Below are 17,404 nucleotides of genomic sequence, written 5' to 3' on the forward strand. Positions count from 1 at the left end.
CGCTAAATGAACAGGATATCTCAACACTTTTATCCTCAACTCCTCCGATATCTTCACTTTCCTATGACCGAGCTCAATCTGCAACCCACAGCGCAATTTGTGCAGAAACATATCATCATGTATAAACAGTTTTGTTAACTTGTTGTGGCAATAAGGCTTATTAGAGGTAAAAATGAAAACCCTCAAGAATTTTCAAAATAGGTCAGTCAGGAATCTGTGGGCCAACCCCTGCAGGGTAATAGGATCATTACATGGGGATGGGAAATATGCTAAACATGTGATTACTCTATCAAGAAGCACAAGGGATATTCCTCTGGATCAGATATTGAGTCAAATCTGGATGAATCAACCAACTAATCATTCCATTTTGGTTTATAAATCCCTAAATCATCTCATGATACTTTAAATAATATAACATAGAGCACAGCTTAGACCTGCTCTATATTCAAAGTGACCCAACGCTGATCCACCATCAACAGCACGTTGTAACAGTGGCAAGGAAACACTCTTTCCAACAGGCAGAAACCTCGAGATGAACCAGACTTATAGTAGACAGATTTCTGCCACAACCGAAAGAACGAGACAGAAAAAGGAGAATTTTGAGTCATCCTAATTTTTCGAAAAATACACCATCACAATTAAGGGGGTCCGTTTGCTTTCACGGTTTCTGGTCAATGCCATGCGTCACACAAATAGTTCAGCAAACTATTTTATTTAGGAAGAAAAAAAAAAACACAACGGCAGGTTAGACAACATCTACGTGATGAATTTGTCGAGAGAGCCTTTTAATGAGGATTCAGAGAGACAAAAGATGGCCACGGATAAGAACGCTCTAATGTCTGATTGTAACACTGAAGTTGAGTATGCCTGATATAATGGGCTCCATTGTAGAGAGAGGGAGAGAGAGAGTGTGTGTGTGTGTGTGTGTGTGTGTGTGTGTGTGTGTGTGTGTGTGTGTGTGTGTGTGTGTGTGTGTGTATGTGTGTGTGTCCTGACCCCTCCAGGGATAATTAAGGACACATTTTACCCAGGTCTGTCTTAGCTATTGCTTGGGGGCTGGAAAGAATGTGTATAAATGTGTGTATATGTGAGAACGTATATATTGTGTGTGTGAGTGCGTGAGTGTGTATGTGTGTGTGTGTGTGTGTGTGTGTGTGTGTGTGTGTGTGTGTGTGTGTGTGTGTGTGTGTGTGTGTGTGTGTGTGTGTGTGTGTGTGTGTGTGTGTGTGTGTGTGTGTGTGTGTGTGTTCTGGCCTGGGAACATGTGAAGGCACCTTAATGTGCCCCATCCCGTTTCTTGTACTCTACGACCCAACCTGCCCTCTATATGTCTACAACCAGTGCTTCTGGGCTGATTGCCCATATCACTTTCACTCACCAGCTTTCACTCACTCTCTCTCACTCTCTCTCTCTCTCTCTCTCTCTCTCTCTCTCTCTCTCTCTCTCTCTCCCTCACACACACACACACACACGAGCACACGCACATTGAGGCACACACCTTTTAAGACCGAGCCCTTGTAAAGGCACCTCCTTTGGGACACACCGTGAAATGTACTCCTTGTTAGAGCTCCAGTGTGTGTGTGTGTATGTGTGTGTGTGTGTGTGTGTGTGTGTGTGTGTGTGTGTGTGTGTGTGTGTGTGTGTGTGTGTGTGTGTGTGTGTGTGTGTGTGTGTGTGTGTGTGTGTGTGTGTGTGTGCACGTGTGTGTCTCTGCTTTTCCTCAGCTGTTTCCTGCCAGCTAGGAGACCAACAGACTGTGAAGGCCTCTCTTTTTCTGCTTCGGTTTTTCGCTGCATCCTGCGTCTGAATAACCAGAGAACCTTTGGATGTGGACATTTCTAACGATGTCATCACGAGGAAAATCTGACTGTGATTTGTTGTCACTAGAATTTGAGCCTCTCCGCTCCACACGGATCCTGTAATGAACTAAATCAAATTTTGGGCGCACAGATTCTTTCCAAAGGGTATGAACCCCTCACTATAAAAATATCATAAACTTTAAGGGGGCTTTTATGGTTTCCGTGGTCATAAATTCACTTAACTTAAAAGTCCATGATGTGCTTTTTTTTTATTTTGAAGGCTTACAAAAAAAGTTCTGAAATGTAAATATATTCTTTAAAGTAGATTTTAATTGACGTGTTTTTATGTAATGATAGGATTTATGTTGGCATTTTCTCGGTATGTGTTTTGTTTTTGGTAACTTTGCTGCTACACTTCCTGCTAACTTTGCATTTAAAGTGTGAAAATTAAGATGATTTTAATTGGTCAATGAACACTAAATTTACAGTATGGTATCTGTCACGATGGGAAATTATTTAACACAGGCAAATAAATCAACTGATGAGCAGAACAATAAGTTGACTTGCAAACGGATGTGCTGCTGCTGCTGCTGCTGAGGAGCAAAACTTTGAACACAGGTCAGGCAAACATTGCTGGAGCAATGTAAGGATGAAGATGGCAAGCTAAAGGATTAACCTCAAAGACTCATGGAGATTCCCCCAAAAGGCAGGCCTCAAGTCTGGCTGTTTGGTGTGGTAGGATTTCCCTTACCTAAATAAACCCTTAAATTCCTCAGACATTCTGCACACACAAAACTATAACTGCAGTAAGTGTAATGTGTTTTGGGCACGGATTTATCTGAAGAGAATTGCTATAATTGGGGATGTTTAGTGTATTGATTATGGTCTGATGTATGGAGGGTAAAAGGTGCCCGTAAAGAAATTGTGAAAGTGAATTGTGAACTGAAGGCCTGTTTTATTTTATTTTATTGTGGGTTTTTCCTTGATTAACTTCAAGTGTGTTTACATTAACCCTGAACACAGTCATTTGTTACATTTAGCCTTTTTTGATCATTTATTATTTCTACATACACATTTTATTTAAACTAATTTTGTATCCGGAGTGTTACATACTCCTAAAATGTCTAGATCATTTCATGAGGGCTGCTCCAGATATTCTCCTGGACTGGCTGTTCACCTTTATATCAATGCTAAGTGTAGTTTAACGGAATCACAATATCAACAAAAGAGTGGAGAACAACATCCTGAAAAACAGAAAGTGTAATGCAGCGGTTTAAAAGTCCATTATGTGCATCACACACAGTATGTAAACATCTCTCCCCCATCCCATTGGCTTGAGGTGACTTCTCCACAGAATACCCTGCTGTGTTCTCACATCAGCTCACTCAAAAGTAACTGCTGAAAAAATACTAGGTGTCTGGCAGGAGAAATTCGGCTGTTTGTGTTCACACATACATCTCCTCCGGGAAATATCAGGAGTTTATCAGAAGTTCTCTGCAAGTGTGAAAGTCCTATGAGTAATTCCCTTTATCCAAACTAAATAAATACCCTGAGTGAATGGTTACAAGTAACCTTTTAGCCTAGGGGAGAACAACGCTTTGATCAAACAATCACAGGATGGAAAAACCAATATGACTCCAACTGAACAAAGACTGTCTCCCCTAGATACACATCATTCAGCTAGGAAACATGACTTCTCACACACACACACACACACACACACACACACACACACACACACACACACACACACACACACACACTCAGTTAAGTTGGCAACTTTGGGAAAACGTCTTTGCTGTTATCTGCCCTTTTTATCATCCCCACTTAAAGGCTCTCTTATCAGGTGGATGCTGCTTATGAGGCTGCAGCATAGTTATTGAGGAATTCAAAGTATTAAACTGACATGTTTAAAACTATGTGAAAGGATCTAGAAGGCCAAATGTCTGTTTCTGGTTAGGCTTGAGCTGATAAAAAAAAAAAAAGGATTTATTGAGCCTCTGCTTTAGAAAGACCAACCACAACTCTGTTTTATTTGGCCTCTTGGCTGATAAAGCTGTAGATCAGTGGCCCAGTCTGGTCTTGTTAACTCAGCCGAGCCTCTAAGTTGAAGGGTTGCTTATTAACACCCGTTCCCCACATATAGAATCACCAGATATTTAAAGGAGGAATGGACACATTTGAATAAGTCATTACATTGACTTTTTAAATGTAGATCTCTCTTACAGTATTTATTTTTCCATTGAGAATTGAAGCAAAAACGCTTTGCAGATTAGAAGCAGAAGCTAATTGGCAAGCTCCACCTCTCGCCTGATCAGCTTGGTTTTTCTTGTCTTTGTTTTTCTTCTCTTGTACATGAGTTAGTTAAGCTGCTTGGACTAAGATGCTGTCTATCTCCTCTCTCTTCACTCTGCAGGAGTGCTGTCCGAACAAAGTGAGGAATTAAAGTCATTTTGTCGCCAGGATAAAAGTAACCTTATTGAGCGAAGGCATGGCCCGAGACAAATAAAGAAGATCAAAGGTAGGCAGATATTTTTCCCCGTCCACTGGCTATCCTCACTCAGAAAAATCTTCATTCACATGAAAACACAAAACGCACTGTTACAGCTGTCATGAGCATGCCAAGTTAAAAATGAAGTCCTTGACATGCTAAAGTTTTCTCGCCATTCCTCTGCAATGAGTATTTCCTTTTAAAAAGTTGTCAATTCAGGAGCCTCTGCTCTTCAACATAGTGGGTGAGTAACTGTGTATGCACTGTATGTGTAAGTATGTAAAAAGTCCAGTCGGCAACATTAACACCAGCACTAGTTTGGTGAGGTCTGCTATCGCACTAATCTCATGTAAACAAAAGTGACAGCGTCACACAATCACAATCAGTCAAACGGAGGAGAAACCGGCGCACAGTGTGACATTACAAACCAAACACTCTGCTGCTTGTGTTTGTACAAAAGGCCAAAACGCACACAAAAACCTCTTTTCTTCAAAAATACCTGCCTACGTGTGGACTAGTCCAAAGTTTGTATCATGTTTGTGAGGCATTTCTAGCCCCAGAACAGTGGCGTCTTTTGACGAGATTCCAAATATCAAAGACATCTTTTTTTTTTTTTTTTTTTACACCAACCTGCTCCAAAGGCGAAGAAGAAGCTCTTGTCAGGGTGATCCTCCAGCAGTGCCTTCACCCTCTTGCCCATCCTCTCATTCCTCTTGTAGATGAGTTCCTGTCGGAAGTAGCTGTCTATTTCCTGGGCAGTCACCTGCTCACTGGGCGGCAGTGTCACATTGTTGAAGTTGGGGACCTGTAAGAGGATTGAGCGGTGATGGTTAAGGCATACCGTAAAAATTAAAAACGAAAAGAGGGAGAGAATATTTATTTTGTTTACCAGGGATCTCACTTAGATCTAAAGAAAAGAGAAGACATTTTAGAACAGAATTGATAAAAGTTTTCCACCTCTTTTTTGATCAATGAAGGTGTCAAAATAAGAAAAACATTTCTATTGGGAGGAGTGAAAGGTCAGTCAGAGGTTTAGGGCTGAAGGTAATAGGTCGAAAGGGTCATGTCACTGGGACACTCCCAAAGGTCAAGGGGTCAAAATGACTCTTAGCTTATTAACTATACAGTGAATGTCGTTAAAGACCACTGCTACATAACATATGATAAGATGAAACTGACCTGGGAGGTGTCATGATTAAAGATGATGGAGTTCAGATCTCCGCAGTTGTAGTGCCTGATGAGGTCCTCAGTGGTGTATGGAACTTGTAGGCTTCCTGCCCGCAGAGACTCCTGCTGTAGTAACGTCTGGTTCAGGGCAAAGATCACCTAGAATAAGACAAAGACATCTAGTTATTTTTACCCAGATGAAAGACCCAGAGACCTTCTGGCAGCATCATAGTTTTACTTATTGAGCAAGGGAAAAGTCAGTGAAAAGTGAATACAGAGGACAACTGGTTTAATGAGAAATTTCAATCAAATTAATGATTTTTTTTAGACTTTAATAACTTCATTGAGACGTTTGACTTTCAAAGTTTAATTAATTTCAAAAGGGTCGTATTGGACTTGGGCCCTGGGCAAAATGTCAGGGGATCACCAAAATAAGGAAACATCATCTGAGGACCATGAATGTCCACTAGAAATTTGTAATTGATGACAATTTCATCATTTTCATGTGAATTTTCGCAAAAAAGACACACATTACTTTATGTACATAAGTAATGGTTTCTTACTCAGCATACATACATTTTACACTTTGGATAGAGACCTAGGTATAATAGATATACTTCTACACTTTTTTGATGCAGTCAGATGAAGCCACGCTATGCTCGGTTTAACAATTTAGTGGTGGAAAAAAAGCCTTATTTGGGATTTGAGAGAAACATGTTGCTTACACTAGGAACCCATTGTGGTTTTCCTAGAACACAAATCGAATCAGGAGCGCCAAGATCAGTAGGACACATCCTCAGATGGCCATGAATGTCTAACTGATCTCGTTTCAATAAATCAGCAGCAGATGTTGAGATATTTTAATGGAAAATTCTACAATTCATTAAGCAGACGCTTTTATCCAAAGCGACGGACATCTAAGAGGTAAGAAAACACCAGGAAGGATCAAGAGACGAGGAAACGTCAGTAAGTGCAAAAACAGCTTTAAGTCTGATTGAACAAGCAGGTGCTGACAGGCAGTGCACAGAGGCAAAGCACTTTTTAAAAGGAAGTTCATATATCGTCAACAACAACTACATAGACATGCTGTTATTGAGACTTCTAATCGGCATACAAACCATCCTAAATATCATCATCATCATCATCACCATCATCATCATTATCAATATCAATAAGTGCATAGGTGTTTATGAAAGAGCTGGGTCTTTAGCTTTTTCTAAAAGGTGCAAAGGGACTCTGAAGATTGAATGGAGTTTGGGTGTTCATTCCACCACCGGGTAGGTCACAGAGGAGAAGAGTCTAGTTAGAGACTTAGGACCCTGTTGTGAAGGTTGGATCAGACGCCTTTCATTTGCAGAGCGTAGAGGGCGGGAGGGAGTGTAGACCTGGATGAGAGAGTTTAGGTAAGAAGGAGCAGGTTCTTTTTGCTCGTTTGTAAGCGAGCAGCAGGGTTGTAAGTTTGATGCCAACAGTAACTGGGAGCCAGTGGAGGGAGTAGAACAAGAGTGACATGTGCTGTAAAAACCTTGACCAACTGGCGTGCTTAATTTAAAACCTTGAGGGTCAGCGTGTGATTCAACCTCTGAGGAGTATGTATCGCTTTCAATATTCATTTCATTCAATAGAACAAATATTTCACAGGATACAGGAAAGCCCTGAAAAGGTTAACCTGCTAGTATGCTACAGGAGGAGGTCCCCTGCTTTGAGGAGGCCCCCTGCCCCAGTCATCATACAAGGGGAGGAAGTGGAGAGAGTGGACCTCTTACAAGTACCTTGGGGGTCCACATCAACAATAAACTGGACTGGTCTCACAACTCTGACGCCCTCTTCGGGAAAGGACAGAGCAGGATGTTCTTCCTGAGGGGACTCAGATCGTTCAGTGTCAGCAACAGACTCCTGAAGACCTTCTACCAGTCTGTGGTGGCCAGCGCACTCCTCTTTGCTGTGGCGTGGCATCAAGACTGGTGAGGCAAGCAGGCTCAACAAGCAGGTGGTGTCAAGCCAATTCATCCGATAGTTTCTGAATTGTTTCAGTCTGGACATGAGGATGGGCCAACAATATGGCCAACTCATAGGAGCCACACTGTCCGCATTTCCTAAAAAAAATAATATCACTTGTACTTTGGTCTTTCTTCCTTTTTATTACAACTTATTGAGTGATATAACTTAAAAAGGCAATGATCTCAAACCCACTGACTGAAAACTAAAATTAGATTAACAAAATGATTAAAGCAAAGGAGACAGGTTGAGCTTTTCCTGGCTAAACTCTCTCTGCTCCGCTGCAGAGTTTCAGCTATTGTGCAAGCATGAAATCAGCCAGTGTTCGGTGACAGGGCCCTGGTGAGCTTTCCGCCTGTGATCAGAGCCGCAGGGACACACATATGCATGCATGCACACAAATACAGATAAACACACTGGAGGTCCTACGGTCTACTCACAGCAGGGCGCACACAGAAACCGCCACTCACCTCAGCACATGGACTCTCTCTGATCTCTCCCCCATACACACACACACAAACAAACAAAAAAACACACCTTTCACCCTGTCAGCCATTGATGGTGATTCGAATAATGGAGGAGAATTTGCATGGTTCGTTTCTGAAAGAGGACAATCAGCGAAAGTGTAGATGTGTTCTGTCAGCTGTGGAAAAATGTTTATTGCCAGATCTTTGTCAAATGAATTGGTTGTTGACATGCATACACCCTGTTTTTTTTTCCATGTCCTGTTTTCTAAGGTGCTCTGATGACACTTTTCCCTCCCGGTCGGCCCATTGTGGGAGCCTCTGGATAGCAGAGGAGAGGAGGAGAAGGAGGGCAGCGTGGAGCAGATGCCTTCTTGTCAGGGGACAAAGAACCTCTCCGTCAGCTCTCTCTCTTCTCCTCTCCTCCGCGCTCCCTCCAGCTTTCATCGGCCGCGCATCAAAGTGGCGCTCTGCATATGAAAAGAGGCCCGTCTTTATGCCGCGCAAATTAGCCTATCGCCGCCCCTCCCTGACTCATTTCACAGAAAACACCCTCACATCTGTGCCACGTCCGTGAAGGAAGGCCCTCATCTGCAGGGTCTCCCCTTTTCTTCAGCTCTCTCTTCTCCTCTTTTCTCCGCTCGCCGTGCCTTTCAGCCCCTTAAATTATGGCTGTGAAGGGAGGGAGGGCGAGAGGGGAGAAAAGAGAGAGGGGGAGGATCAGTCATAGCGAGATAAAAAGAGTTAGAAGTGGTAGATTTGAGAAAGGAAAGGAATAGACAGGAGGGAAACACAGGCAAGAAAAGTGAGGAAGGATACAGAAAACAGGAGCAGACAGGAGTGTAAGAAAGAAAATCTTAATGAATGATTTCTTTCTCGCCGCTGTGATCCTCCACTTCTGCTAGTGCACTCTGGGTCAGTGGGTGCATTTTCCCACTCAGCTCCTTTCATCAGGTCCCCCCTGTTTCTTCTTCTTCTACTCCACGGCTGCCCTCCATCCCGCCCCCTCCAGCACAAACACACGGTCACACAGACACACCCCTCGCTGATATCAAAGCAAGCGGAGCCAATGAAAGTCAATAATTGTCCTTTGTCATGGAAATGTCCCCTCTTGTTGGGATGGAGTGGGGTGTGGGTGTGTGCATCCAGAGCAAACATCATCACAGGCAGATTCCCACATGTGGAGATGTGAAGTGTTCAGCAGATCAGATGAAACAACTCTCGCTGTTCTCGCTCTGAAATGTTGGCTTGGATTAGGATTTGCTAGAAAAGTGGACAGAATGGCTTCAAAGAGAGGTTACGATAAAGACAATTATAATATGGAAAAATCATTAGTCTGTTCAGCATAAAAATAAACAAGGGAGATAGCTCATTGCACTGTCCCTTTATATAACTGTGAAAAAAGCTCATGAAGTTGATTACAATAACAATACAAGGAATTAAATGATGTACCAATCAATAGTACGAGCATCGATTCAGATGTTATAGAATCGGTGTGGCTGCAAACGCTGGAATGTCAGTTCTGAAGGACGCATGAATATGGTGCATTTCAACATTATGCCAAAAGGGAGCAGTTAAGGCCCTGACACGCCAAGGAGATCGTCGGCCAATCGGCCCCGAGTTGGACTGACAGTGAGCGATCGTTGTCCTAGTTTTTGCGGTGTGCCCAGCAAGCTCCGTCACAAACCGTCGGCCCCCGTCTGCCTTTTTTTTTTTTTAGTCGATTGGACATGTTGAATCAGCGTCTGTAGGCTTCGGTGCTGTTGGTGGGAGGAATCACTCTGATTGGCTGTTCAGAGGTTTCATTTAACTCCATCCCTCGACACAGGTTCGGGAAAGACCCTTGAGCCTGCCGCTGTAGTGTCAATGCTTTCACCCATTAGTGCGGTTTCTCCTTATTTGTAGTCTCTTCTTTTTCCACTCAAAGACCAGCTGACAATGCCAGTCCCATTTTCAACATTTTATCAGACATTATTCTCAAATGAAAGTACCTATGTCTCGAGTGGTGACCCACAGCAGTTTGAAAGCGGTCTTCTTGTATCATTACAACGGACTACCACCGCCTGCTGGCATGGAGAGTTATTTCCTCTCACTATAGTTCTTAGCCGCCTGCATGGCCTTTAAAGCCAAACTACATGATGCAATCAGTTTTGACTACTCCATTCATACACATTCACACGCAGCTGACAAAGCAGTGGGAGCAACTTGGGTTTAAGGGTCTTACCAAAGGACACATCAGATATGTGGTTACAGAAGCTGGGGATCGATTCCCCGACCCTCAGGTTGAGGGACGACCGACTCTACCACTGAGCCACAGCCGCTACTAAACTACTATTTTAACACTGGCAGCTCTACTGAACAGAGACGGCCTTTAATAGCAGGACACATGACAATAGCCTGAGATGTTAAACAAAGCTCAAGAACACGGCAGTTCAGTGTTAAACTCCAACCATAAAAACGGCGTCTTATTCACCACAAACACGTTCAGATAACGAGAGGTATTTAATCTCATCAGCAACATGTCAGCAAGTCTTTGTCTGTATATGAATGAATGGTGAACGTAAACTGCGTGTGAGGTCCTGTCACCATATGAATCTGCTGCAATGTCAGCAGCTTTGAAACACCAAGATCAAACATGTGTGGTGAAGCCTTTGACTCAGTGATGTTATCCTGACTGTGAGTGCGGGTACTGGAGTCAGAGAGTGTTTCAGTGACTTCATTTTCAAATCAGTTTCAGTGAGATACTAAAGACGAGCATGCGCGCACCTGCATGCTGTCTCTGCCTTTTCTGCGTTTTTTTTCTTGTTTCCCTGCTTTGTGTGAGTAAAGCAATTCACGTCTGGTTTGAAACAAGCGTTTAAAAATTACGCAGTTACACAAACTGTGTGCGATAAAAGACACTCACACACACCTACACACACACACCTACACACACACACACACACACACACACACACACACACACACACACACACACACACACACACACACACACACACACACACACACACACACACAGCACTTGAAGCCAACTCACTTAGCTCTGGCCAACTCCCAAGTACAAATGTAGACTTCCAACAGCTCTTCTGTTTCCTTCTGACTCCCTGATGTTATCAGAGTTACACAACGCTATCCTTCTCCCTCTCTCTCTGTCACACACACACACACACACACACACACACACACACACACACACACACACACAAATCTACATTATCTACCAAACATCAGCGGTGAAAGAAACACTGAGCCAATGGGGGGGGGGGGGGGGGGGGGGGGGGGAATGGCTCGTGTTTTCAGTGAAAACTCAGAGGAGGAAAGCACAGACGGAAATGAAGTCCGACTGAAACAGACAGAAAAGTGATTCTGCATCACTTATGACAGATGTTATCAGTGAAATGTAAGTCAGAGCAGTCAGCCTTAAAACAAGACCTGTCAGGAGCCCGGAAGCATAGACGGGTTTGACTGTGCAGTGTTTCTGATGCCCCTGCTACACCTGATATTAACTTTGATATCATGGTTACTATTAGCTTAAGACGTGAACGTACCTAAGACGCATTATGATCAGATCAGTGTGATTACTTTAAAGCACCCCCAGAATCCAGGGCAACAATTATGTTGCGCCACAGACCACTGATGACGATTTAATAAATCTAAACTTTGTCTCATCATCTCTTTGGGTTTTATTCATTTCACGTCTTTCCAAAAACACTCTATTGGGAGTTGTAATTGAAAATGTGGGAAAATGTACATCCTCTATTGATTTAGTAAGGGAGATTGCATTTGATCCTGGTGATGAGGCAAAGGGGGAAGCACGTGAAAGCAGATATGTATTTATCGTTTATACTAATGCATCACAGTTATAACTGCAGGACAGAAGAGTAACATCAGGATTTGTAATTAAAACAAGACTGTTGTTGAAAACACAATGTTTTCACACAATCAATTAACACAAATATTGTTCCTTTAATAAAATGCTGTTCAATGGGGAGACCTCTAATTTGAATACATTTAGACCGGTTTTTGTTTGTTCATCGTTCATCAACTTGTGACACACAGCTTCATTCAGCAAGTATTCACTCGGGCTCCCCATTCACACACACACACACACACACACACACACACACACACACACACACACACACACACACACACACACACACACACCTTCAGATTTACAGTATAAATCTTTCATCACTCCCCAAGTGAACTTTCACTTTCTGTCAGAAAACTTACCATTCAGACACACACACACACACACACACACACACATACATGCAGCATGCTCACACCCACCTGTCAGTTTGAATTATCTATATTGTTTTTATAGTGTGTGTGTCTCTCTCTCCTTTCCTCCTGTCTACCCTTTTTTTATTCTCTTGTAACTCCCACAGACCCATTTCTTTCACTTCTCCCCCTTAAATCTCCACTCTCACTCCTCCATTCATCCCCCCCATCATTTCAGTCATCCCTTTCTCTCCCCTTTGATCCTGTACATTACCCTCCCTCCCTCTGATCCTTCCATCCATCTCTCTCTCTCTCTCTCTCTCTCCCTTTCTCCCTTTCTCCTTTGATCCTATACATCCCCTCTATCAGCCAGGTCTTTAAAGATTTGACCCTAGCATTCCTCAGGTCACTCATGACCTCCTCCCTGCGTCGCTGTGTGTATGTATGCATGTGTGTGTGTGTGTGTGTGTGTGTGTGTGTGTGTGTGTGTGTGTGTGTGTGTGTGAGTGTGAGTGTGTGTGTGTGCATTCATGAGCGTGTGCATACACCTGTACAAGATTAGGTCTTTCCTCTGTGTGTTTGTATGTTCATGTATACATGAGCATGTGTGCACGTGAGTGTGTGTTTAAATGCTTCATCATCATGGATTACTGCAGCCTCTGCAGGGCTCTCAGCAGACCTTTGAAGCTTTATTAATTTTCCAATATGAGACAAATGAAAGGAAAAAGGGAAAGTAGATTTCCTATGTAGACGAGAAATAGAGGGGTAAGTTAACAAGATGAGAGTTTCTCTGCCAAGCCACGCGACCAAAAAAAACCCTCTATGTTTATGTTTTTGTATAATAATGTTTCAGCCCTATTTTTTAGAGGAAAAAAATGATCGTTAACCATAATTGACTGAACATATTCCTTTTTTTTTTCTCAATCTGTTTAATCACTAAGTGTTGAAATGAAACGTCTTCTTAATTCTGTAGCACTTTGGGATTTGTTTCATATGAAAAGTGCATTACAAATTGAATGTGATATTATCATTATGACCATTTTTTGAACAGAGCCAGACAGTTGAGGTCAATTTAGAAAAATGATTTTTCTTTAAAAGAATATTTAAAAAAAAAGACTTAAATCTGGACAGGATTTTATTATGGTTAAATCTTAAATGTCACTGGTAATATATTTACACATGTTCTGTTCTTAGTGAATATAGAAATGTGTCCTTTTGAAAAATAATACATAAGAGGGTCAAATTAAACAATCAATTAAACTTCATGTAACATGAGGGAAAAAAGACTGAACAAAACAATAGATCTAATGGGAAATTTAAGCCCAAGTTCAATACAATTGATTCTTGTGGTTTCAGATAATTATTTTTTTACTTCACAGTATGTTTAAAGTGTCCATGTGTTGGACTCAAATCTAAGCATATTCAGTTTCACCATGTCTGCACAATTACAGTAAGTTGATTGATTGATGTATATAGAAAACAAGAGACATGTGGTTGTTTAAAGCCTTACCCATTATTTAGCATTTAGAGGATTAAATACATGGTTAAAAAAAATATTTTTTTTATACACTAACATTCAGGGCTATTTGTATCTAGTAAGGGGATGTATACTTGAAAGAAATGTGTTATATATATATATATAATCATATTTAGATGTTAGTATGATGTCATAGCTCATGTTTATTTACATTCCTTGTTGTTGAAGAAGTTCATGATTAAAGCAAAAATGTGCTTAGCAACTTTTCCTTCAACATTTGATCCATCACTCTGATAACATTCCACATTTGTATGAAGCCATGTTATCATCATTTTTAAGTTTCTCACTGCGTCCTCTCAGTCTCTCAGTCTTTATTCAATCTCTCTCTTTCTCCTTCTCTCTCTCTCTGTTTGTCCCTCGCCCTTACCCTCTCTCTCCTGCCTGTGAAAACATTCTTGTGGGGTGCATTTACCTTGGTGCCTGGACGCAGCCAAATATTTAGGCTGTCACAGGTAATCAGCCTCAAACCGAACGGCTGGAGGACTGTGCCTGCATGCGTGTGCGTCCATTGGAGTTTGTGGCGATTGAAATGTTTACTTCTTCACTAAACCTTTAGCAAGCTTTATATGAGTCCATCACACCTTTAGACACATAAACATCCCAACTATGGACACACTGACATGATTAAACATTTGAGAAAATGGTTGAAATAATATAATCATGGTTGGTAATTTGTAAGTCAACCAATCAGCTGACAGTACGGCTGCTGTCAGCTCAAGATATTCCTAGATGACTGTAATAAGTCACCTTTGCATTGTTTGTTACATTAGTCCAGAAATTGAGGTGATCAGACAACAATGTTATTGGTTACAGTGTTAAAAAGGACAGCCTCGACGCTTACTTCAAGCCACAAAAATATTTTAGAGATTATAATGCTTTTTACATCACTTGGATCATTTTCAGATGACCATTTGTGATGTGGTGATGGAAAACATATTTAACTTTGATTAACACAGCCTTGTATGTAACCTTGATGTGTAAAAGCATGAACTCGATCTCCTGACTATTCTTTAGAATTGCTTCCAACATGTGGGTATAACCTACCCTCATTCAATTTGTAACCAATTAACTGTGCTTCATTACAGAGAAATAAATTAAACTTTTTTCTATCATGTTTTATATTTCTAAAACAGTTAACCAACCAACTCATCCACTGTTTGCTTGTTTATTCTAAGACAGTCTGCAAACATTCTATTTTATATTTATTTTGGGGCATTTTGCCTTTTTTCAGATAGGACATTGTATGGTGCAGGAAATGGGTGACAGAGAGAGGGTCTCAGAACCCGAGTTGCCCTCCCTTACAAGAACAACATCCTCCATTTATATGGCGCGACCTCACCACTGGCCTTCTGCCTCTAATGATTCTGATCATCCATGAATCAACCACATAAAATGCCAAGCATCTGTTGGTTTAAGCTTCTTTAAAGTGAAAATGTATTCAACTTGTTTTTTTTTTCCTGTGTGAAATCCTTGGTAATTGAACACCCCAGAGAACCAACAGTTGTAAAAAGTCACCTTTAGCTCTTCAAACTGTTTTTGTGAATTTCAGAGACGGAAGGACTGATTGAAAAGAATACGTTTTTGGTCATCAAAAATTGAAGAAAAGAAGTATTCCAATTGGAAAGAGGATGTAAAAAGGTCAATTAGCTACTAAAAGCCTGACAACTAAATCTAATTAACACATTCTGACAGTGACCAAACGGGAGTAAAGAGTTAATTCATCTACTGTTCAAAGACTTTTTCACTTCTGTCTTTCTGTCTGTCAATCTGTTTCTCTGTTTCTCCTCTTAAAAGCTCACACAAAGACACACGCACATAAGTAACCCAAAAGAGCAATACGACCAGCCACTCAGAAACAACACCAGGGCCTTGAAAACACAGCGAGCCACAAGGAAAACAGCCATCAATCTCTACCACTTGTCTGATGAGTGAAGGAACAATGTTACTGTTCAGGACAGTGGGAGTGAAGAATAACACTACAGAGCTGTTTCATGTCAATATTCAAACCAATACAGATGTGAGCACTTATTATGGATACACACTGACTGTCCCAGCTTTCACAATGGTTGTTTTGCAAACACGGATAAATAAAATCAAGATGTCGAACAGTTGTGCAAAACTAAATTCACAACTACTGTTAAGAATCGTTTTCATCCGCAGAATGCTCTTCATTTTTATTACATTAGTCATGTTCAGTACACGTCACTTTAGAGCACGCACACTTCCAGACCCAAAATAGAGATCCAGTTTAATGTTGTATTTCATTTTAGAGTTCAGGACAAAGCACAAGTTTCATGGATGTAACACTGAGACAGCTACAAGCTGCTGGACTGCTCACACCTTTCTTCAACAACATCGTATGAGAAAGCAATAATGCTTCATTCTCCTCAGTTAGCTAGTCGTTTCTCTTTTTCAAGAAATCCATTTATTTTACAGTCAGTGACCCCCAGCATTTGTTGGAGAAGTCCAAAAATCCAAATTTCATATTTTTTACTTGGCTTTATTTCATTTAAATGTCCAGGAACTTAAGGGTGTTTTTTTTTTTTTTTTTTATCTCAAAGTAAAGCTGTTGTTTAGAGGATGCTTGTTTTCCCAAGTCATGAACAATTTGAACGTTTGGAAGGTCTTAAATTGTGAGAATCTTAACTGAATGTATTTTATGTTTATTCATTTTTTCACAGATCAAGCTGCGGTTGAGGAAGAAGAAGTCCCAAAGCCCTGATGAGAATTGACATAGATCCCTACTTTACAGAAGTCTGCGCTTCTGAGTTAAAGACAGCAGACGTCCTCCTGCATGGGATGATGGGTATAATTTTGTCGAGACAACATGTTTTTAACACTGGACAATGAGAACGGCAGACAGCAGTGCCAGAAATAAATCTCTAACTTTGACTCTGCAGCAGTCAGATAAAGAGGGACAGTAGGAATCAAAAAAAAACCACACAGCGCTATTTACGAGCATATCTGCCTTCTCCTTAAACCACTGGCTCAGAGTCAGAACAAAAGCACTGCTGGCTGAACAGGCTACACACACGCACATACACAGCCAAGCATGTTCATATTAATATGCATGTGAATAGTTTTGTTCACTTTGCATTAATTCCTTGGTTCGAAACAAATCCCTGACCCAAAGCACATTATGCTTAACCTCAACCTTGAACACCATCACCAGTCCAAGCCCTCAAAAACACTTTGCATTCAGAATGAGTCTATGTAAGGGGGAAAAAAAACAAGCCTTACATCCGAACCATGTTTGTTTTTTTTCTCGTGGTGAAAGACGGACCAATAAGGAGACAAAGGGATTGAATGAGATAAACAATGGGAGGAAGAGAGAACAACATCTGAAGGATCAAAGAAATAGGTGAAAGGATGAAAGAATGAAGGAGAGTGAGACAGAGGGAAGAGAGAGCGGTGGTTTCCTTCCTTGTTTTGCAGATGTCCGCCAAAAAGCACGACCTCACAACCACAGCGTTATAAACACCAACAAAATATGCCAAACAGTCGAGCATCCCAAATGTGTTGGGAGTTACTTTTTCAGAAAAGTGTCTCTTTCCATTCACTAAGAATCATACACACATTTTCGTTTGGCATAAGAGATTATGACCGAAATAACAACTGACAAAGCTCCACAAACAACTCAAGATACACTAAAGAAAGATTCCCACTAATTTTAGAGCAGCAGAAGAAGTTCTGTGGGAAGAGAAACAGGAAAGAGAGTGGT

General features: G+C 41.3%; 1 protein-coding gene across 1 annotated transcript in view; it reads right to left on the reverse strand.

Moving 5' to 3' along the window:
• The window catches only part of trabd2a (TraB domain containing 2A), a 63,673-nt gene that overhangs the window by 29,368 nt on the left and 16,901 nt on the right, over nt 1–17,404 (reverse strand). Inside the window, exons 3-4 of the mRNA XM_020644322.3 lie at nt 5,470–5,616; nt 4,921–5,095 (exon numbers count right to left, since the gene is read on the reverse strand). Of these exons, the coding sequence (XP_020499978.2) occupies nt 4,921–5,095; nt 5,470–5,616 (322 nt within the window). The remainder of the gene's footprint in view (nt 1–4,920; nt 5,096–5,469; nt 5,617–17,404) is intronic.

This window comes from Labrus bergylta, chromosome 17 (genome assembly GCF_963930695.1).
Source record: "Labrus bergylta chromosome 17, fLabBer1.1, whole genome shotgun sequence".
NCBI classification, from domain to species: domain Eukaryota; kingdom Metazoa; phylum Chordata; class Actinopteri; order Labriformes; family Labridae; genus Labrus; species Labrus bergylta.